Source organism: Dipodomys ordii, unplaced genomic scaffold, assembly GCF_000151885.1.
Source record: "Dipodomys ordii isolate 6190 unplaced genomic scaffold, Dord_2.0 Scaffold7, whole genome shotgun sequence".
NCBI classification, from domain to species: domain Eukaryota; kingdom Metazoa; phylum Chordata; class Mammalia; order Rodentia; family Heteromyidae; genus Dipodomys; species Dipodomys ordii.
Genome location: NW_012267223.1, coordinates 11,726,530 through 11,748,705, shown reverse-complemented (window position 1 = coordinate 11,748,705; position 22,176 = coordinate 11,726,530). Strand labels below are relative to the sequence as shown.

The 22,176-nt window shown below is 56.3% G+C and overlaps 1 protein-coding gene across 1 annotated transcript in view; it reads right to left on the bottom strand.

Moving 5' to 3' along the window:
• Kif19 (kinesin family member 19) overlaps positions 1-21,492 on the bottom strand; it is a 25,383-nt gene extending 3,891 nt beyond the window's left edge. The window contains exons 1-12 of the mRNA XM_013036661.1: positions 21,454-21,492; positions 19,826-19,906; positions 9,530-9,640; positions 8,696-8,783; positions 8,260-8,396; positions 7,426-7,551; positions 6,936-7,130; positions 5,093-5,239; positions 3,661-3,783; positions 2,202-2,367; positions 1,326-1,500; positions 993-1,191 (exon numbers count right to left, since the gene is read on the bottom strand). Coding sequence (XP_012892115.1) covers positions 993-1,191; positions 1,326-1,500; positions 2,202-2,367; positions 3,661-3,783; positions 5,093-5,239; positions 6,936-7,130; positions 7,426-7,551; positions 8,260-8,396; positions 8,696-8,783; positions 9,530-9,640; positions 19,826-19,906; positions 21,454-21,492 — 1,587 coding nt within the window. The remainder of the gene's footprint in view (positions 1-992; positions 1,192-1,325; positions 1,501-2,201; positions 2,368-3,660; positions 3,784-5,092; positions 5,240-6,935; positions 7,131-7,425; positions 7,552-8,259; positions 8,397-8,695; positions 8,784-9,529; positions 9,641-19,825; positions 19,907-21,453) is intronic.
• Positions 21,493-22,176: the final 684 nt, after the last annotated feature.

The following is a 22,176-nucleotide window of genomic DNA, read 5'->3' as shown; positions in this document are numbered from 1 at the left end:
CCCTGCAACCAGGGCAGCTCCAAGGTGGCCCATCCATCCATCCATCCATCCATCCATCCATCCATCCATCCATCCATCCATCCATCCATCCTTCCCCCCCCGCCCTTCATTTCTCTTCCTCCCTCCCTCCCTTTCTCTTTCTTCCTTCCTTCCTTTCCTCCCTCCCCCTTCCGCCTTCCTTCCCTCCCTTCTGCCCTTCCTTTCTCTTCCTCTGTCCCTCCCTTCCTCCCTGCCTTCCTCTTTCCTTCCTTCCTATCTTTTGCCTCTCCTTCCTTCCTTCCCTCCCTCCCTCCCTCCCCTTCCTCCTTCCTTCCCTCCCTCCTACCCTTCCTTTTACTTCTTCGGTCCCTCCCTTCCTCCCTACCTTTCTCTTTCCTTCCTAGCTTTTCCCTCCCCTTCATTCCTTAGTTCCTTCGTTCATTCCTTCCTTCTTTCCCTCCCTCCCTTCCTTCCTCCCTTTCTCTTTCCTTCCTATCTTTTCCCTCCCCCTTTGTTCATTCGTTCCTTCCTTCCCTCCCACCCTTCCTTCCTCTTTCCTTTCTCTCTTTTCCCTCCCTTCCTTCCTCCCTCCCTTCCTAGGAGACACTGGCACCCAGCCTGTGCTGTTTCTTGCTGTTCTGGCCACTACCTACCCTGGAATGGGCTCTGTGGGTATCTGTTTCACCCTAGCCCTGTGATGTCCTCAGGGCTACTCTGAAGCACCCTGCTCCCGTTTGGCTATGCCCCATCCTAGAAGGTAATGACCAGTGGCCCAGAAAGCTCCGGTGATTCTATTGGGCGCCCTGTCTGGGATGTTTGGATTGGGCCAAGCATTAATATCTCCAGTGACTTGTGAGGACAACACCAGCACATCTCCCGCTTTACAGGTGGGGAAACTGAGGCTCAGAGAGGTGCAGGAACTTAGCAAGATCACCAAGGACTGGTGGCCTGAGCCGCCAGCCCCTCCACCTTCTCTAGGACCCCCCCCCCAGCCCACCCCAAGCCCTGGGCACCTTCTCCTTGCGCAGCTTCCTCTGTTCCCCCACCAGGGCGGCGATGCTGTCCCGGGCAGCGGCCACCTCAGGCGGCTCCAGGGTGTCTGGCTGGTCGTCACCTGTGTCCGAGTCCTTCTCACTGTCATCCTTCGAGTAGGACTCCTTCCTCCGCTCCTCCCGCCACTTGAGGGCCCTGCGTGACTTCTCATGCTCCCAGCTGTCGGGGCCCCACCCCGGGGAGACAGGAGACGAGGGCTTCAGGCCCCAGGAAAGGGCAGGGCATCACCCAGGTCCCCAGCAACTCCATCCCCAATCCCTGCAGGCCGGGAGGGTCCCGGCAGGGGTGCACACCCAGCGATGGTGAGCAGGTGGCAGGAAGTGTCGATCTGGACCTCCATGCCATGGTTCTCCAGCTCCAGCAGGCGCCGGCGCACATCCATCTGTTCTTGGAAGGTGCTGATGAGCTGCTCGCGGACCTGCTCCAGCTCGGCCTGCTCTCCCTGCCGGCTGTGCAGCTGAACCTCGGCTGTGGAGGGCGGAAGGGCAGCAGTGGGGGCCGGCTCAAGCCCACTGAGATCCTCTCCCAACTTTCTTTCCAAGCCAGCCACGACTCCCAACTGCCTTTCCAGCCACTTCCTCCAGGAAGACTCCTAGATTACGCTCTCTTCCCATGCCCCACTCCCACAGTGTAGCCTAGGGCTATACACAAAGTTGATGCTCAGTTCCTCTGTGTGAACGGGGCCACCATGAACTCACAACTATAAAAAGCTGCCCCCACATCATAGCAGAATCCACCTATCCGAGGAGTTGGGCCTCCAGTCTTACAGGCTCCCTCACTCGTGTGGGCTAGCCTCTGCCTTGTTTTTTGTGGTTTTTTGGTCGTGGGTCTTGAACTGTGGGCCTGGGCATTGTCCCTCAGCTCTTCAGCTCAAGGCTAGCGCTGTGTCACTTGAGCCACAGCACCACTTCCAGTTTTCTGGTGGTTCATTGGAGATAAGAATCTCATGGTCTTTCCTGCCCCTGGCCTGCTTTGAACCATGATTCTCAGATCTCAGCCTCCTGAATAGCTAGGATTACAGGCATGAGACTCCGGCACCCAGCAACCTCTCCCTTTAGGAAGCAAGGCACAGAGCTTGAAGGCTGGCTCAGGGAAGTTCAATGAGGGGAAGCAGCTCCAGGAGGGGGCGCTGCGGAGACAGGCTCCCACAGAACGGCTCCCGTGCGCACCTCGAGCATGCTGGCTGTCAGCCAGCTCCAGCCGCCCTCGGGCTTGGCCCCGTCCCGCCTGCTGGGCCATCTTGCACTTGAGCCTCTGGATCTCGCCCCGCAGGTCGGCGATGATGCTGGTGTACTGGGCGATGTGGTAGGAGACGTTGAGCAGGTTCTGCTTCACCTGCGGGGAGCACGGGATGGGGGAGCAAGGGGGGACAGCTCTGCCTCCACCTGCTCACCTGCTAAACCTTCCTGTCCTTCCCCCCACCCCACCCCCAGCCTTCCTGGGTGACAGTAGCAGCATTTGTGGACCCAAACCCATGGCCTGCTGTCACATGACATGGCTCAGCTAGATTGGATCTTCCTGAAGTGCTGCTTCCCCTCCAGTGGGAGTGGGGGAGAGGGAGGGGCACCAGTTCCTCCATCTCCTTCCCCAGCTGGTCTCAGCAGCTGCTATTGGCATGTACTGGCCACTGACAATGATCTGAACTAATAAATGAACTACTCAGAAGCGAGGCTCCCTTTCCACCGTCCTCCGCCCCCCTCCCCCAAAGCTCTGGAGGTAGCAACTTCAAGCATCCAGGGCACTCTTGGGCAGATGCTACTTGCTTAGCCATCCCCCTCTACCAACACAGGAGCCCAGGCAGGTGCACCAGGCAGCAGGGGCCCCGCACATTCTACCAGAGGACGTGAACTTGAAAACCAGCCAGGCCCAGCGCCCGTCTCTGCTCCATCATGTGTTGGGCAGTTACTCACAGTCTGAATCCGCACTGTCCTCTGTTGTCATGGCAAGGATGCGAATATCTGGTGTGTGTGTGGGGTGTGTGTATGGGGTGTGTGGGGGGGGTGTGTGTGGGGTGTGTATGTGTGTGTGTGTGTGTGTATGCTGGTACTGGCACAGGGCCTGGGCCCTGTCCCCTAGCTTTTTTGCTCAAAGTTGGTGCTCTACCATTTGAGCCACAACTCCACTTTGCCTTTTGGTTTTTGTTGTGATTAATTGGTGATAAGAGTCTCACAGACTTTCCTGCCTGGGCTGGCTTTGAAGCCCAATCCTCAGAGCTCAGCCTCCTGAGTAGCTAGGACTACAGGAGGTCAGCTACCAGCACCTGGCCCTGGTTTGGGGCTGGGAGGAGACCCATGTATCAGATAGCTGAGAGTTGGGGTTCAGGAAAGCGCCCCCTCACCCCATGGGTGACACATATACCTAGGTGGTGTGACCACCTAGAGGCCTAGAGTCCAGAATTAGCCTCTGAAGAGGAAGAAGAAGGTAGGGGGACTGGGGAATGAGAAGAGGGACCTGGGAGCCAGCGAAGGACTTCCGGGTTGATAAGCAGGTGCTGAAGGTGCCCGGAAAGGCCTTGGTGCAGTGGTGGCTGGTTCCACCGAGAGTGGAGAAGGTGGTAGGGATCAGTCCAAGTGGTTCAAATCGTGGTCCAGGGGTGTGTTCTGGGGGGGGCAGTCTAGGGACCCTCACCCTGGTCTTAATGTTCTTGGCCCGGCCAGCATAGGTCAGGGTGTTCCGAGACTCCTCGAAGGCGGTGCTGGCTGGGCTGATATGGGCGATCATCACCGTGCGGCTGTTCCCCCCCAAGGAGTCCTGGATGGAGGTGGCAGGGGGTGTGGTCAGTGGAGGCCCCTCCCCCAGAGCCTCCTCCTGCCAGGCTGTATGTGTGCCCTCTCCCCATCCCCCTCCCTTCTCCTTTTTCCCTCCCAGCTTCCATACAAAAAGCCTGGCTGCTGAGCATAATGGGGTGTAGCTGGGAGACTCTACTGCTTCTTCGCCACTAACCCTCAGCCTTTTTTTTTTTTTCTTTTTTGCCAGTCCTGGGGCTTGAACTCAGGGCCTGAGCACTGTCCCTGAGCTTCTTTTGCTCAAGGCTAGTGCTCTTCCACTTGAGCCACTTCTGGCCTTTTCTGTGTATGTGGTACTGAGGAATTGAACCCAGGATTTCATGCATGCTAGGCAAGCACTCTACCACTAAGCCATATTCCCAGCCCCCTCAACCTTCTTGAATCCCCACTTACCTCCCTGGCTTGTGGGTATAGTTGTGGTGGCAAGCTGACAGAAGGGTCTGTGGGGACCATATACCTATTTCCAGCACTGACTAGTACCAACTCTTGGGGAAAATTCCTTGGCCTTTCCAGGCCTCAATTTCCCCAGCAGCACAGGTAACTCTCCCTAACTCACAAAGCCACAGACAAGACTAAAGAGTTTGTAGGACCAGGAGCTGGTGGTACACGCCTGTAATCTTAGCTACTCAGGAGGTTCAAAGCCAGCCTGGACAGAAACATTTGTAAGATTCTTTTTTTGGGTCCGGTCGTGGGGCCTGAACTCTGGGCCTGGGCGCTGTCCCTCAGCTCTTCAGCTCAAGGCTAGCGCTCTACCACTTGAGCCATAGCACCACTTCCGGCTTTTTTCTTTTTGCTTATGTGGTGCTGAGGAATTGAACCCAGGGCCTCATGCATGCAAGGCAAGCGCTCTACCACTGAGCCACCTTCCCAGCCCAACATTTGTAAGATTCTTATTTCCAGTTAACCTGAAAAGATGAGGCTGGGAATGTAGCTTTGTGGTAGAGTGCTTGCCTAGCATGCATGAAGCCCTGGGTTCAATTCCTCAGTACCACATACACAGAAAAAGCTGGAAGTGGCTCAAGTGGTAGAGTGCTAACCTTGAGCAAAAGAAGCTCAGGGACAGCGTCCAGGCCCTGAGTTCAAGCCCCAGGGCTGGCAAATAAATAAATAAATAAAAGGCAGAAATAGCTCTGTGGCTTGAGTGGTAGAGTGCCAGCTCTGAGTGAAAGGTCCAAATGGGAGTGTGAGGCCTTAAGTTCAAGTCCCAGCACAAAGGTAAACATAAAAGGTTTGTGGGGGTGAAGGCAGGAACAGAGCTCAGGGGACCCTGGTACCTTCAGGAGCCGGGTGAGCTTGCTGTCGCGGTAGTTGATGTACTTGTTGCTGCCCTTGTCGCTCAGCGCATTGATGCAGTTGCCCAACGCGAGCAGGGAGCGGTTGATGTGAGCTCCCTCCTTCATGCGCTGTCCCCGGTTCTGGGTCTGAGGGTGGGGGGGGGGAGGGGGAGGTAGAGGACAAAGCTGTGGCCTTGTGAGGGCCCAAGGCGGAGGCTCCACCCATCAGCCACCCATCTGGAAATGTAGGGAGCACGGGTCACCAGATGGCTTGGTCCTGCCCCCTCCTCCTAGGGGTGCAGGAGGAAAGGTATGACCAGGAAACTTCTAGACTGAGGACTCTGGAGAATGCCGAGCCAAGCTGGTTCTGTCCCCTTGGGGCAGGCACTATGGCAGTGGCCAGACTTGCCCCATAGCGTCCTGAATGGCAGGCCACAGATGGCCTCCTGGGCCACTTAGTGTGACCCCAGGCCTTAAAAGGCACCAGGAGCGTCACAGCGCTAGGAGGGCCGTGTGTGCACGCACACACGCACGGTGCGTGCTGCAGGGGCGGGCTCCTCTCCTCATGGCACAGGGGAGCCATTGCTGCCCATCCCGGCAGAGCTGCCATTAGACAGCTGCAGTTACCAGAGGGTACCCCTTCCTCCAGGCTGCTCCCCATGTCCCCTTAGGGAGGCCTGGAGGCTTTTCTGGAACTCAGGGATGAATTTGTGAACACCCACCTTGTTGCAATCCAGCCTTGTGTGTTCAGACAAGGCTGTGAGCCTGTTTCTTTCTTTCTTTCCTTCCTTCCTTCCTCCTTCCTTCTTCCCTCCCTCCCTCCCTCTCTCTTCCTTCCTTCCTTCCTCTCTCTCTTTCTTTCCTTCCTTCCTTCTTTCTTCCTTCCTTCTTTCTTTCCCCGCCAGTCCTGGGGTTTGAACTCAGGGCCTGGGCACTGTCCCTAAGCTTCTTCTTCTTCTTTTTTTTTTTTTGTCAGTCGTGGGGCTTGAACTCTGGGCTTGGGCACTGTCCCTCAGCTCTTCAGCTCAAGGTGAGCTCTCTACCACTTGAGCCACAGCACCACTTCCAGTTTTCTAATGGTTTATTGGAGATAAGAGTCTCACGGACTTTCCTGCCTGCCTGGGCTGGCTTTGAATGGAAATGCTCAGATCTCAGCCTCCTGAGTAGCTAGGATTACAGGCCTGAGCCACTAGTGCCTGGCTTCCCTAAGCTTTTTTTGCTCAAGGCTAGTGCTCTGTCACTTGAGCCATAGCTCTACTTCTGGCTTTTTTTGTACTTCAGTGGAGATAAGTCTCATGCTTTCCTGCCCAGGCTAGCTTTGAACTGTGATTCTCAGATCTCAGCCTCCTGAGTGGCCATAATTCCAGGTGTGAGCCACCAATGATGCCTGGCTTTTCTCTCTTCTCTTGGCTTCAGTATTGCTATGGTGACATCACCCAGCACCCCTGCCCAGGTGACCCTGACACCTCAAGCTGTCCTGCCAGAGGGGCTGGGCCACTGAGTCAGGCAAGCCAACTTGGCTGAGTGATAAGGACAGCGACATTGGGTGACATAAGTGATGTCCTTGATGTGCTAGGCCCTCTTCCAGGTCCCTCCATGTTCTGCTGAGTCAGGTGTCAGGTGCTTGTTTTTGTTCTTTGTCATCCTACCTCACCCCTGCCCCACCCCAACAATAGTCCTTTGGCTCTTCAGGTGGCCTGGGCCCATCCTGAACTTTCTGGCACTTTCTTCAGTCCTTCACCCTGAGGGTCCCACTCCTCTGTCTACTTCCCTGGGGTGCTCTGGACTGCACCCCCCCACCATCCAGATAGCCTCTTCTCCAGACTCCAAGAGCCGGCCTCACCTGGGAGGCTCGCTCGGAGCCCGCCAGGTCAATCATGAAGAGCCGGCCCTGTCTCACTTCCTGCAGGATGTTCTTGACGCGGCTGCGCTGGCGCACGGCCACCTGCAGCACGGCGTGGGAGCGGGAGGACGTCTGGTTGGCGGCCGTGGGCTCCTGGGTCCTCTGCCGGTTCCCCTTCATCAGCAGCTGCATGATCTGGGAGGAAGGGAGCGAAGGAGGGAATGCGAGAGAGGCAGTTCCCAGCAGAGCCCCTGAGATGCCTGCAGAGAGGAGGCCTGGCGGGGGAGGTCCTGCCTCTGAGAGGCTGTGTGAGGCCGTGTGACTCCCCAGGATGGGGTGGTTGGGACCCGATGGCGGAGGAGAGTGAGGGTGCATCTTGCTACCACTCAACACTCTGTGTGGGGCCCAGCCCAGCTCCATCTCCGCTCTCCTGCCCTGTGGTCTCTCGGGCACTTTCCTCGTGGCCCCGGTCTGGCCACACGAGACTCACCTCTTTGGCGTTGATGGTGGACACCTCTGTGATTCCAGCCACCTGGATCACACCTTTGGAGTCCTCCCTCAGCTCCAGGTACCCCAGGGAGGGGTTCAGCAAGTCCCGGATCATCTCATTATAGATCTGGTGGGACAGGTGAGGAAGAGACCAGAGGAGGGGACAGGAAACTCCCACTTTCTGGCCCCAGGCTCCTGTGAGTCTCTGGCCTGGGAAGTTTCCCTGCCTTCCTATGGTGAACTGAATGTAGGTGATTCAGCACCCACAGGCAGCTGGGTCTCAGCACCAACCAACATTGCAGGCGGACTCAGAGCCAAGCAGGACTGCATGGACCTGACCAAGGGCCAGGCTATCCTAGTAGATCAGGGAGCCCTGCTTGTTGCCAGGCAACCATCAGCCACCTCTGGGTACTGTCCAACAAGGTGAGCCTCGCTGGCCGATTCTACACCTGCTGGCAGCTACCTTCACCACCCCTCCTGAGCTGTCACCAGGAGAAGCTGCCAGATGGAGGCCAGCCTCCTGGTGCAGTGGTGAGGAAGGGAACAGTCAGGGAGTATGTCTGAACTCTGTTCACTGACAAGGCTGCTGGGGAGTGTGGCACAATGGGGGTAGGCCTGGTTTTGGAGTCACAGGGTCCCGAGTTCGAATCCCACCCCCTCCCACTGATTGTGAATAAGTTACCTCTTTGGTCCTCAAGTTTTATAAGGTGGAGCTAATAATACAGAGGTGGGAGACCCGCCGTGATGGGCACCCCAGGAAACTGCTGGTCACTGGCTCTAGGAGGTGGGGCAGCTTGGTCCTGTGTGTCTTTTACCCAAGTCTGGGGGTACTCACCTCTAAGTAGGACATAGACACCTCATATTCCATGTCGTTGCTGGTTTCCTCAATAGCACGGAAGAGGTCGTTGAGCGTCCGGACATAGATACCAGGCTCGTGATCAGTACCCAGCATCGTGTAGGTTTTCCCACAGCCTGGGCAGAGCAGGGACCAGGGGTGAGACCTCACTGAGCAGAGACAATTTGTCAGCCTGGTCTGTGTTTGAGCGAGGCCCTCCCTGATGGCCAGGGAGGTGAAGGGGTGAAGGCAGGGTGGGGGGGGGAGGAAGGATGACAGCCCTGGCTGAAGATGGGGTCTCTGGAATGGAGGGCCCTAGGTGGGGTTGGACGCGTCCTATCCTGATTGCTGCCCTAGCCAGGCTTGGGCGGTCTCTGCAGGGGTGGGGGGCGAGGGGGCTCGCCTCCCCAGGGGCATGCTCACGCCCCTCCCACACCTGTAGGGCCATAGGCAAACACTGTGGCGTTGTAGCCGGAAATGATGCCATCGATGAGGCTCTTGGTGGTGGCCTGATACACCATCTCCTGCAAAGGACAAGAAACCTTGTCAGGGGCCTGGGACCCAGACAGGGCACAGCACAGATGCTCCCGGGGTATGTGGGAGGGATGAGGGGGTGGGAAGGGGAGGAGGGGATGTCTCTGCTTACACCTTGGGGCGGTGGGGGGTGGGGGGAGGAGGAATGCCAGCCTGCAGCAGAGCTCAGGACACCTGAGCTGGCTCCTTCCACAGCTGGCTCCCAGCCCCTGGCTCTGAGGACACAGAATATCTGCTCCCAGGAGGAACATCCGGAAGATAGTGAGATGGGGTCCCTAGGAGGGTGTAGGGGTCCCTAGGAGGGTGTCGGCTTCCTGGAGACAATCCTCCATCTGCCCAGCCTGCAACAGATGGCCTTCGGCTCCCTCCTCCTGCTCCCCCTGCCCCACCCCATGTAGCCCAACCGTGGGGGGTTCGAAGAGACCACCTGTGCAGGGTGGGTGCGGGTGTTCACCCAAGCATGCTCGTGGAAGGCCAGGTGTGCAGCGCGCGGGTGCCTGCGTCAGTGTGCACTGAGCAAGTGTGTAGGTGTGCAGGCACGGAGGTTAGTGTCTATCATGTGCATATATGGACAGATGAACATCACACAGGTGTGTACGGACATTCACAGATGGGGAAAGCTCCAGAAGGTGGACCCTTGCGCAAGTGGGTAGGACACGTGAGGGTCACGGACTAAGTCCCCTGAGGGCCCCTCTCAAGTGGTGAGGGGTGGGAAGGGGCTCCGGTGCACCCTCACCTGGGTGGCGGTGAAGTCGAAGGCCACGTCGAACAGGTAAGACTTCTCCCTGGAGCGGTGCGCCCGCAGGATGTCGTCGGGGTCCTCCAAGGGGTCCATGAGAACCACCATCTGCAAAGGGCCCAGCGGGGAGGCCGCGGTCACCCCCGCCCCAGATCCATTTGACCCCCTCCCCCCCCACCTTGCAAGATGGGCACCATCCCAGAGAAGCAGGGAGCGCCCCGGGGGTGCCCCACCCCACAGCAGGTCCCTGATTCAGACCTGATCCCCTCACTGCAGCCGCACAGAGCCTGAGACAGCATGTGAACACAGGCTAAGTGCTCAAGCCCCACCCCCGCCCCACTTTAGGGCGATGTGAAGAGGAAGGTGGGGGAGGGAAGGGGTGAAGGAGATTACCCCTCCCCTCCTCCCTGATTGTGCCACGAAATCTAGAGAGGTAACAATGAAAACAACACCAAAATTCTACAAGAAAAGTCAAGCCAGTGGCTCACGCCTGTATTCCTAGCTACTTAGGAGGCTGAGATCTGAGGATCCCAATTGGGAGCAGGAAAGTCCCAAAGACTCTTTATCTCCAATGAACCACCAAAAAGCCAGAAGTCGAGGGCTGGGAAGGTGGCTCAGTGGTAGAGCGCTTGCCTTGCATGCTCGAGGCTCTGGGTTCGATTCCTCAGCACCACATAAGCAAAAAGAAAAAAGCCGGAAGTGGCGCTGTGGCTCAAGTGGTAGAGTGCTAGCCTTGAGCTGAAGAGCTGAAGGACAGCGCCCAAGCCCAGAGTTCAGGCCCCACGACCGGACCCAAAAAAAAAAAAAAGCCAGAAGTCGAGCTGTGGCTCAAGTGATAGAGTGTCAGCCTTGAGTGAACAGAGCTAAAGAACAGTATCCTGAGTTCAAGCATGCAAGCACACACATTCAAAATTGGGGACCCCATCCTTGCCAAGCAAGTAAAGGGCTCATCTTGAGTCCCCCACCCTACGGCACCATGCAGGTGCCCCTATGGGTTGGCTGGCACCTCTATGCACGGCCCTGTGCCCTGTGAACAACACTGGGGCTCCCTGGTGCCCTGGCTCTGCCAGACAGCCAGGGGAGTTAAACCACCCAGTGCTCTCCGCCTAATGAGGCAGCACCTGTTCCCCAGGCCCAGGGGAGCTGCACAGATGGATGGAGGGCCAGACAGTGGCTTCAGTCAGCATGGACGCCTCATAGGCCCTCTGCTACTAAGGGGAGAAGAGGCACGGAGGGAGGGCAGAGAGGTGCCCTCCCCACCCCAGGAATTCGAGCAACAGCTAATCTTACACCATCCTTTAACTTGAAATCATGCTGATTACTCTCAGTTGAGGAAATCATAGCGCAAAGCATCCTTGGTAGGAAATGGCAGCCAGGGCCCTGGCAGGCCAGCTCTTGGGTTGGTCTGTCCTCTGAGCATCTTTCCACCCCTCCCTGCCTCCGCTGCTTCCACAGAGAGCTGTGTGGGTTGGGGGTCCCTCAACCATCAGCATAATCTGACTGAGACCCACACATGGCTCATGATGCTCGCTGGGCCCTGGACAACTATCAAAAGATGTCAACTGAGTCCTAACACAGGCAAGGCTTGGAGGGGAGACAGACCTATTTTAGTACCACCCTGAGGGGTCAGAGACAGTGGCTGGATGAGCAGGAGAACCAAGGCTGGTGACAGTCCCAAAGGCCTTGTGAACAGCCCTTGTGGAAGGGACAGAGAGAAACGGACAGGAGCGGCATGCTGGGAGCAAAACTGAGTTCTGGGGCCTAGGAGATCCATGGTGGGTCCCTCTGGGTCCCTTTGTCTGTCAAGCCTGAGGAGTTAGGGGCACAGTCCCAGAAGGACAATAACTTTGGGAATTGTCACTCTTGTCCACTTTCTATGTCTTTTCCCTCCCTCCAGCAGACATGCACCTGTGCTTGTGGCATCCAAATAGGCCTGGGCCTTCTATGGGGCTCTGGGGAGGAGGGAAGAAGGGAAAGTGTTCCAGGAGGCAGAATCCAACCCCATCAGCGGGATTCTAGGCAAGCAGGCTAGAAGGGTCTCTGAGCCAGGAACCTCTTTTCCAGGAGCTGGTTCCCTGGCCCATGCCTGCCAGCAACTTGGGCCCTGCTCAAGTTTCAGGTGTAGCTGAAGATCAACCCTGGCTCTGAGTCCCCCTGGCATCGGTCCCCTGGGATGCAATGGGAGCCCCGCCATCTCTGCCAGCTCTCACCTTGTAGACAGGGGGGCAGGGCCCTCTGGCATCGTCAGCGCTGGGGGGCTGAGGGCGGAGAGGACAGCTGCAGGCACTGGCGCCCATCCCCCATCGCTGACTTTCACCTGACCTTGGCCAAGTTCACCTGGGCCTCTGGTTCTTTTGATACCTGGAATGTTTCTGGGTTCGTTGTCTGTCAGCATGCTGCTATGGCTTCTTTAAAGAAGGCTTTGTCTGGGATCTGCCCTCCAGGGCATCGCCCCCATTCCTGTCCACACTGGCACACAATGGAGCCCTTGTACCCCCTGGACCAGGTGAACCACAGCTGAACTGGCAAGGGGTGGGGAGGGGGCACCCAGGCTGCCAAGGAGACCAGCCTGTGGCATTTGAGCCAGTCCAACTCATTTTTGGAGCACTGTCCGCCTGCCAAGTCTTGAGCCAGGAAGGGTCCAGGATGACAGAAGTGAGGCCAGGTGTCCTGCTTTCTGTCTTGCTCTCTGACATTCCCTGGTAGCTTTAATAACCAGGTGAATGCTAGCACAGAGAGGAGACCCCAAATCTAGCCAGGACAGGAAGGCTTCCCGGAAGAGCCAGCCTTGCCATTGGATTTTTTTTCTTGTGCCAGTACTGGTCCTTGAACTCAGAGCCTAGGCGCTGTCCCTGAGCTTTTGGTTTTGCTAAAGGCTAGCTAGCACTCTACCACTTGAGCCACAGCTCCACGTCCAGCTTTTTTGCTGGCTAACTGAAGCATCTCACAGACTCCTGGGAGAAAGAGTTAGAAAGAAAAGCCTGGGGGCTGGGAAAGTGGCTCAGTGGTAGAGCGCTTGCCTTGCATGCTCGAGGCCCTGGGTTCGATTCCTCAGCACCACATAAGAAAAAAGAAAAAAGCCGGAAGTGGCGCTGGGGCTCAAGTGGTAGAGCGCTAGCCTTGAGCTGAAGAGCAGAGGGACAGCGCCCAGGCCCAGAGTTCAGGCCCCACGACCGGACCCAAAAAGAAAGAAAGAAAGAAAAGCTGGGGTTTGCCCTCTCGTCCTCTCTTCCAGGCGACTCTGCAGTACAGATTTCTGATTCATAGGCACCATCAAAGGGCTCCCCGGAGTGCACGCCCCTGTGAGCGCAGGCCTGCCCACACCCTGGCCCCCCACACCCTCTCTCCGAAGCTTCCTGTGAATGTCAGCCTGTGTCTGCACACAGCACACACCCTGGGAACACTTGCAGAATAAAACTGCCTTTGAAGGGGAGCTGTGGGTGTGCCAGGCACTGTGCTAAGAGCCCCACACATGCCCTTTCTGAAACTTGGGAGTAGGCATTCTTATTATGGGTCAGGATTGTCGCCCAAGCTCTATGCAAAGTCCACAGTTAGACTGAACACAATTCAGTTCCGTGCAGAAGCTCCTTCATACCAGCTCACCCAAACCTGCTGCCTGAGAGAACCAGTGGACAGACTGCTGCCTAGCTGTTAGGGGTTGAATTGTGCCCCACCCGCACTCTCTCCCTAAGTTCATAGGCGGAAGTGCTAACCCCAGGTCCTTTGATTATGAGCTTCTTTGGAAATCCAATGCTAGGGGGGGTCATTAGCCACATAAGATGAAGATTCACCATGACCTCCCTGCTGCCACCCTGACTCCATACCTTGGACTGCCAGGACTGTGAGATACTGAACTTCTTTTCTTCGAGCCACCAGGCCCAAGGCTGACATTCAGGGCTTGCAAAGGAACACACCACCCAGCTAGGATCCCTGTCAGGAAATCTCTCCTTGTGCTGTGCCCCAGGGTACTGGCTAGAGGGCAGAAGGCAGGGCCAGGAGAGGGAAGACAGGGAGTTCTGCTTCTCGGAGCTTTCCCCGTTTGTGAAAGTCTGCACAAGCTTGCGTGGTGTATGTCTGCACACTTGCCTGGCAGGGGCTCACCTGCCTGGCCGCACCTGTGCACCTCTGTCCCAGGGACACCCTTCCCAGCTGTGATCCTGATGGACATCCCCCAGAGGGAAAAATGGCCTCTGGATGAAAATCAATCACCTAGATTCTTCTTCAGCTCCCAGGCTGGCAGTGAAGAACCCTGAGGGAGGCCAGCAGCACAAACGGGCCTTGGGGGCAACACTGCTGTATGACCTCAAGCCAAAAGCATCACTTCCTAGGCCTCAAGTTTGGCCCAGATAGAGATCAAGAAGGACAAGACCGTAGTCACCAGAAAGGAAGCCATGCCAACTCTGGGCTTGGACTGGCTCTGGCTTCACCCTAAGTCCAGGGAGCCAGGCTCACAGCAGAGTAAAATAAATGAAACCCTAGCCAAGCACCAGTAGCTCACACATGTAATTCTGGCTACTCAGGAGGCTAAGATGTGAGGATCGTGTTTCGAAGCCAGACTAAGCAGGAAGGCCCATGAGACTCTTATCTCCAATGAGGCATCTCCCCCTCAAGTGGCTCAAGTGGGAGAATACTAGCCTTGAGCAAAAAAGCCCAGGCCCTGAGTTCAAGCCTCAGGACCAGCAAACAAAATGCAGCATCTCCATGACACGGAATATTATTTAGCCATGAAAAGAGACAAAGTCCTACTACAAATTAAAATAGGAATCAACCTTGCAAACATTACAGTAAGGGGATGTTTTTACCTATGCTCAGTCCCACCCCCACTTTGTCCTGGGCAAGTGAGTAGAGTAGGCAGAGGCAGCTACAGTACCAGCCCTTGGCACTTGTCACCTACACCTTATTTACCTATTACAACAGCCTTGAATTTGTGGCTGCAGCTCACATCCTCTTTAATCCTCTCCTTTCCCGAGGAGGGTAGAAGTGCTTCACATTCTCCTTTAATGTGGAAACTGGGGTAGGTGGGGGAGCTCATGGGCATCCAGCCAGGACATGGCAGGGCTGTGTCCTCTGAAATCCATAGTTGAGCTGGGGCTCTGTTCTGATGCTCTCTTTTTTCTGCTCCCATATCATACCCTCCTTCAGGCCCTAGTGTTGTGGCTGGGCCTCCTGGGGGGCCCCAGAAGCAGGGAATGGCAGTTGGGCTGCAAGCAGATAAATGCTAATTATGAGATTACAGTCCTTGTCAGTTGACTTAAATCCTGCAGGTAAACACTGGAAGGCCAGCAGGTAGGGTGGGGTGGGGGGGAAGCGGGAGGGAGAAGGTGTCTCTGTGTCCAGGAGCTTCTCCCTCAGCCCTGCCCCTCCCTCTGGTGCTAGGCGCTGGTGGTTTATGCCCATAATCCTAGTTACTCTGCGGGCTGAGATCTGAGGATCACAGTTACAAGTAGCTCGGGCAGGGAAAAACAAAAATCTCTGAGAATCTTAGCTCCAATTAACCAGCAACAGGTAGGAAGTAGAAAGGGCCAGCCTTGAGTGAAAAAGTCCAGGGACAACACTCAGGCCCTGAGTACACACACACACACACACACACACACTCACACACACACACACACACACACACACACGCCCCTTCATTCCTCAGCCTTCCTAGGGTTCCAGCTTTAGTGATGATAGTATCTAGGAATGGGGAATGGGGTACTCACGAGCCCTGGGATGGCATGTAGAAGGAGGTAGGTTAGCTTTTCCTAACTCTGGGGCTTGCAACCTTCCTTCCCATAGCTCAGCCCTTAAGATAAATGGTCATTTACTACCTCTGAGCATGAGGCTGGCAAAGTGTTACACACTGTTCATACAGAGCCCTCCAAGAAGGACCCTCTAATGTAGGTGTAATGACTACCATCCCGAACAGAGCCAGGGTCCTGGGACCCCAGGCCTGCCAGGCCCCTGAAATTACCCCTTTAAAAATCCAAGCCTTAATTCCAGATTCCCAGAACCCAGTACTCTTACTCTCTCTCTCTCTCTCTGTCTCTCTCTCCCTCTCCCCCCCCCCCCCCCCCCCCCCCCCCCCCCCCCCCCCCCCCTTCCCCCCCCCCCTCTCTCTCTCGTCAGTTCTGGGGCTTGAAGTCAGGCCTGGGTACTATCCCTGAGCTTTTCTGCTCAAGACGAGTGCTCTAGCACTTTGAGCCACAGCTCCACTTCCAATTTTCTGTTGGTTAATTGGAAAGAAGAGTCTCATGGACTTCCCTGCCCTGGCTGGCTCTGAACCACTCAGATCTTAGCCTCCTGAGTAGCTAGGATTAAAGGCATAAGCCACTGGCACCCAGCTTCTTGCTCTTTTTTCTTTTTCTTCTTCCCTTCCTTCCTCCTCCCTTTATTTCTTTCTCTACCCTCCCTCCCTTCCTTCCTTCCTTCCTTCCTTCCTTCCTTCTTTTCTTTCCACTCAGGGCCCAGGTGCTACCCCTTAAGCTTTTGTGAACCACAACTTCACGTCTGGCTTTTTGGTGGTTGATTGGAGATAAGAGCCTCACAGACTTTCCTGCCTGGGCTGGCTTCAGACTTTGATCCTCTAATCTCAGCCTCCAGGGTATTTAGGATTACAGGGGTGAACTACTGGCACCTGGCTTACCCTCACTCTTGCTCTGAGGATACTTGGCCTATGGGAATGCCCACCTCTGCCAAGCCTCATGGTGATGGCCTTCCAGCTCCAAATGTCCCCAGGAGAATGGTGCTGAGCCTAAGGAAGGCTGTTGCCAGACCCCTCTCAGTGGCCCAAGCCAGTAGGTGACTGAGTCCCCTTCACCTCTTCCCACTGAGGACCCACTGTGGGTGGGCCGTGGCAGTGGCCTCTCCCTGCTGATCACCCTGAGGATGGAAGTCCACAGGGCCGGAGTGTTGAGCTCGGTGCCCACATTGCTCAGCCTGCCCTGAGTCTCTCTGCCGCCCCATCAGGGCTGCCCAGCTCAGGACTGGTGGGTGGCATGCCCCAGCTGGACCAGGCCAGAACTGGAGCGAGCCCCTGTCCTGCTCGGCAGAAGCAGAATGGAGCCAGTGTTTACGGGGCTGGCACACAATGGGCTCCCCCTTCACGGGGAGTGTTCTGGTTCATATTAATGGGTCCCCGTGCTGGCTGGAAGCCAGCAGCAGCCAAGAGACATCATTGTCCCAACCCTGAAGACTTGATATCCTTGGGGACAAGCTGGACAACCCAGGGAGAGACCTGGACTATGAGGCTTTTTTTTCTTCTCCTGAGCTCTCCAGCTTGTCAAGTGGGGTGAGGAGAGGGAGGGGGCAGAGGAGAGGGGTGTGACCCAACAGTGTTGGGGACTCTGACAGGTGACCATGGGTCAACATCAAAGGACTCTCCCTGGCAGAGTGGCTCCCTCCTGCTGAGATCCACAGGATTTTTTATAGTTTGAGACCAGTCCAAGCAAAGTCCTTGACACTCCATCTCCAAAATAACCAGCAAAAAAAGCAGAGCTGGAGGCCTGGCTCAAATGGTAGAGTGCCAGCCAAAAAAGCAAACAAAAAAAGAGTGTGAAGCCCTGAGTTCAAGCTTCAGTAATGATTTTTTTTTAAAGCTGTCTTTAAGTGCCAGGCATTGATTGGGTGGGTGAGCATACTGTATGGCCAGCAAGGTCTTTAGAAAAAGCATCATGACTGTTGGCCTCATTCAAAGAAGGGGCAAGGGCGGCGCCGGCAAACAAACAACTCCCACTCAAAGCCACCCAGATGGCAAACAGCACAACCCATTTTTTTTGGGGGGGGAGGGTCCGGTTGTAGGGCCTGAACTCTGGGCCTGGATGCTGTCCCTCAACTCTTCAGCTCAAGGCTAGCACTCTACCACTTGAGCCACAGCGCCACTTCCAGCTTTTTTTTTTCTGCTTATGTGGTGCTGAGGAATCGAACCCAGGGCCTCAGGCATGCAAGGCAAGCGCTCTACCACTGAGCCACCTTCCTAGCCCAAGCACAACCCATTTTGTACTGCACATGCATACGCTGCTCTGCTGGGCTTGGCCTGGATCTCCCCCAGACACCCCTGCTTATCTGGAGGTCTTTGAAGGAGAGAGGGGCTAGGCGCCAGTGGCTCATGTCTGTAATCCTAGCTACTCAAGAGGCTGAGGTCTGAGGACCACGGTTCAAAGCCAGCCCAGGCAGGAAAATCTGTGAGACTTTTATCTCCAATCAACCACCAGAAAATGGAAGTGGCTCTATGGCTCAAGGGGTAGAGCAGGTACTTTGAGCTGAAGAGTTAAGGGACAGCACCAGGCACAGAGTTCAAGCCCCACAACTGACAAAAGAAAAAAAAAAGGGCAACCACTCTACCAGTTGAGCCACAGTGCTACTTCCAGTTTGTGGTGGTTGATTGGAGATAAGTGTCTCACAGACTTTCCTGCCTGGGCTGGCTTTGAACTGGGATCCTCAGATCCCAGCCTCCTGAGTAGCTAGGATTACAGGCATGAGCCACTGGCGCCCAGCTAGAGCACTTGTTTTGAGTTGAAGAGCTGAGGGACAGTGTGCAGGCCCAGAGTTCAAGCTCCACGATGGATAAAAAATTAATAAGGAGAGAGGGGGACAAATCAGCTATCTCAGCTGAGGGATGAGACGAGGTGGGGAAGGTACCTGCTGGGGAACCCCAACGAGGCTGTGCTTTGGATGACGGTCCAGCCCCAGGGACCTTGGCCCAGGTTCCTCCGGTGTGCGCGTACCTTTCTCTGAATCACAGGATACCATTTCAACCTTGGATCCTCCAGCTCCACCCACCGCCCTGGCATTCCCGGAGAAGCCAGCCACAGTGCCAAAAGGGACCACTGTCAGGCCTATGCCACCAGGCATCCAGCCTGTACCTGCTGCCCCCCCACTGTGACCACCACAGCACCCGAGTCTTCAACTGTCTGCACAAGAAAACACCCCAGCCATCTCTGCACAGTGTGCCCTAACTCACGTCCAGTCTCATCTCACACCTTTAAAAATTGTTTTATTTTGTATCAGTCAGTACTGGGACTTGAACTCAAGGCCTGGGCACTGTCCCTTAGCTTTTTCGCTCAAGGCTGGCATTCTTTCATTTGAGCCACAGCTCTACTTCCAGGTTTTTGGTGGTTAATTGGAGAAAAGAGTCTCACGGACTTTCCTACCCAGGCTGGCTTCAGATTACAACCCTCAGCTCTCAGCCTCCTGAGTTGCTAGGACTACAAGGGTGAGCACTGGCCCCTGGCTATCATCTCATGCATCAATATCTTACCTCTCTTCTCTTCCTCCTCCCCCCCTTTCCTGCTTGAGCCACACTGGTCTTTCCTGTTATGCAATTGTACACAATCCCTCTCACCACAGCTCCACCTGGGTCTTTATACCTGCAGGTTTCTTCTATTACACCTGTAGACCAGACTAGCCTCAAATTCAAAATCCTCCTGCGTCAGTTTCCTGAGTGCTGGGATTATAGATGTGCACCGCCATGCCCAATTCAAGTACCATGTCTTAAGGGAGCCCTCCTCAGCCTCCAGGACTAGGTCACCTCACCCACTTACTTTCCTGGCACTTCATATTTTTGTTCTTGCTGCCCTCAGCTGCAAACCCTCACTTGTTTCAATTCTTTGATGTCCCACACTGGACTGTCACTAACAGAGGGAGGGAAGGCTCATTCCTATTCACAGTAGTCTCTAGCACCTTGATAAACACTTCTGATCTCATGTGCCGTGCCTTCCTGCATCACGGTGACATAATGAGCAAGAGAACAGCCACCGTAGGCTGGGAATGTGGCTTGGTGGTAGAGTGCTTGCCTAGCATGCATGAGGCCCCAGGTTTGATTCCTCAGTAATACATACACAGAAAAAGCCAGAAGTGGTGCAGTGGCACAAGTGGCAGGGTGCTAGCCTTGAGCAAAATAGTTCAGGGATAATGCCCAGGCCCTGAGTTCAAGCCCCAGGACTGGCACAGAGAGACAAAGAGACAGAGAGAGACACACAGAGGGAAAACAGCATTGCAGGATTAAGCAAACACAAACATCTTGAAGATGCTCTGATCATAAGGAAATGCATGCCCAGGGAGCAGCAGAGAAGCCATGGGTACCTGGCACCTAGGCCAGGGCTCCTCTCAGCCTTCCTTGGACCAATCTAAGAAATCTAAGAAGGCAGAAGAGCCCTTGGCTTCCTCAACACTGCCCGCAATGGCCCAGCCCAGAGTTCAGGGAACAGAGAGAGGCAGTACCCTGAGCCAAGGGCCCTTTCTGCCCCTAGCAGGTGCACCAACCATCTGAGCAGATCTCCCCTCCTGCAGCTCCTGGCTGTGAGCCCCGCATACCTGCTCATCCACCTTGTGGGCAATGAGGGTGGCTCCTTCCTCCAGCTCCGCCACACTGATGGGTCGAACCCTGAGAGCCACCTGGGGATGGGTGGGGGGGAGAGACCAGGGGCCTGGGGTTAGATAGATGTCCCAGACTAGGCCACACAGGGAAGGATGAGCGGGCCTCAGGATTCTCTTCCCAAAGCAAGCCTCTGGATTCTCCTTGGGACCACTTGTCCCAAGGAAAACTCTGAAAGTCAAGTTCACTGTCCGGGTCAGAGGGCAGCAGGTTCACAAGCTGTCAGGCTGTGTCTGAGCCCAAGTTGCAGAGAAAGCCTCAAGGGAGGGAACTGTGCCCAGGCTGCATCAAGTCACACACCCGAATTAAACACCTGGAGCTCCCTTGGGCTTGACCCTGGAGCCTTCCCAGGCTGCTGGCGCCTCTGTGGATGCTTGGGGATGATGGGGGTTAGGATTAGGATAGCATGATGGTCTTCCCCCTCACACCAATGACCTGTGACCACATCCTGATTGCTCCCAAGGGGAATGGCACCATCTCGACTCTCTAGCCAATAAAAGACAATAGGTCTTCATCAAGTGCATGGGTCTCTCAAAGAATGGCGTGGTGGATGGGGTTGTGCTGCTCCAAGAGAAACAGCTGCTGGTGTGGGGGTGGAACTAAGGAGCCCTCTCCTCACTTTAGAGGCAGCTGCACTGCCTAGCAGATCATATTTATCAGCCTCCCGCGAGGACTCCAATGGGGAGAGGAGGGGGAAAGAAAGGGAGAAGGAAAGGAGGGAAGGGGAGAGGAGGGGGCCAAGGCCCTGATCTGTGCCTGGCCAGTGCACAGTGCACAGGGCTGTTTCAAACAAACCCTTTTCCACTGCTAGAGAGGATGCTTCAGAGCCTGGATCTTGCCTGTGGCTCCCGCCAAAGCTTCCCTTTGCAGGAGTTAAGGCTGCCCTGCATAAGTGGGGTATCAGGGATAACATTAGCCTGTAGGCGCAAATGAGGCCTAGGGATGGGGCTTGGAAAGAAAGACTCCCATGTATCTACCCACATCTTGTGGAGGGGTGTCACTGAGTCTCCCCCTTATCCTTCCATCCTGGTATCCCTGATGACCTGGAATCTTGGCCTTCAGTCTCTACCTGTCCACCCTCCCTCGCACCTCCCTATTCGATTCCCAGGCTCCCTGGGCTCTGAGGGCCATGGAGGTTGCATCCAGCTCTACTCTGAGGTAATTGGTCCTGACTTTGCCTGCCATGGATTAACCCACTCCAAAGCCCAGGGCACACCCCGGGCTCCCGGATAACAGATCTCACAAGGCTGGGATTCCTTCTGACGGACCCATCAGGAGACCCCTGCTTCCCTTCTCAGGCAGTGAGGCAGATCTGTCTTGGATGGGGGAGCTGTCGGCCCCAGTGGGGACCCAGGGGGAATGTTGGAGGGAGGCCGGGCTGACTTTCTAGACTCAGGAGGACACCATAACCTCCTAGACACCTGTTCTCTAGGACTTGGGCAAAGTTGCCCTGCACGGTCCCAGCTCCTGTCCCTCGTCCCTTAGGGGACACTGCCTGTATGTGTGGGGGTCTGGCTGGGTTCAGGGATGGTGGAGGTAAGGAGGAGGGAGATTAAGGGGGTCTCACCATGAGTTGCTGGTCCTTGGAGTCCCCACCGTCCTTCATGCTTGCGGAGGGTGGCGGGGCTCAGGCCGGGACAGAGGGCCTGGCCCAGCCGTACCCCCACCTCGGTCTGGCTGGGTCGCTCTTGGCCGCTGCTGCTGCCTGACAACCCGAAACCAACAACGCGCCCGCGGCCCGGGGAGCTGACCAGGAGGCGGGGCCCCGCCCCCGCGCCCCGCGAGGCCACGCCCCGAGCGGCGAGACCACGCCCCGGACCCGGCGAGGCCACGCCCTTGTGTGAGCGAAAGCCGGGTCCCCTACCCGCGAGACCCCGCCCCGAATGCTCGCTGAGCCTGGTGGTGCGCAGGCCCAGGGCCCCAAGCCCAGTGAGTCCGCCGGCGTCCGTTTGCTTAGTCCCTGAGCTCCTGCTCACGCTCCCTGGGCCCCGGGCTGCCCCCGCTGAGCACCTGGGCGTCCTTGGGCCCACCTCGCTGCCCCCGCCCCTCAGGCCGCGATCATCTACTGTTTGCTGCCTCCAGGGCGCGGCTGGCGCCTCCCGTCTCCATGCGCGCCGCGGGCATCGCAGGGGTGGCCCGTGCCCCGCTCCAGGCGCAGGGGAGGTGGGCAGGCCGGGCGAAGGGCTGTCCCTGGCCACGGGGGCAGCGCTGGCTCCGCCCCTCGGTGCTCCCCACTACCGCACGAAGCCTCAGGCTCACACCCAGAGTCCAGGCCTTAGGTGGACAGGCC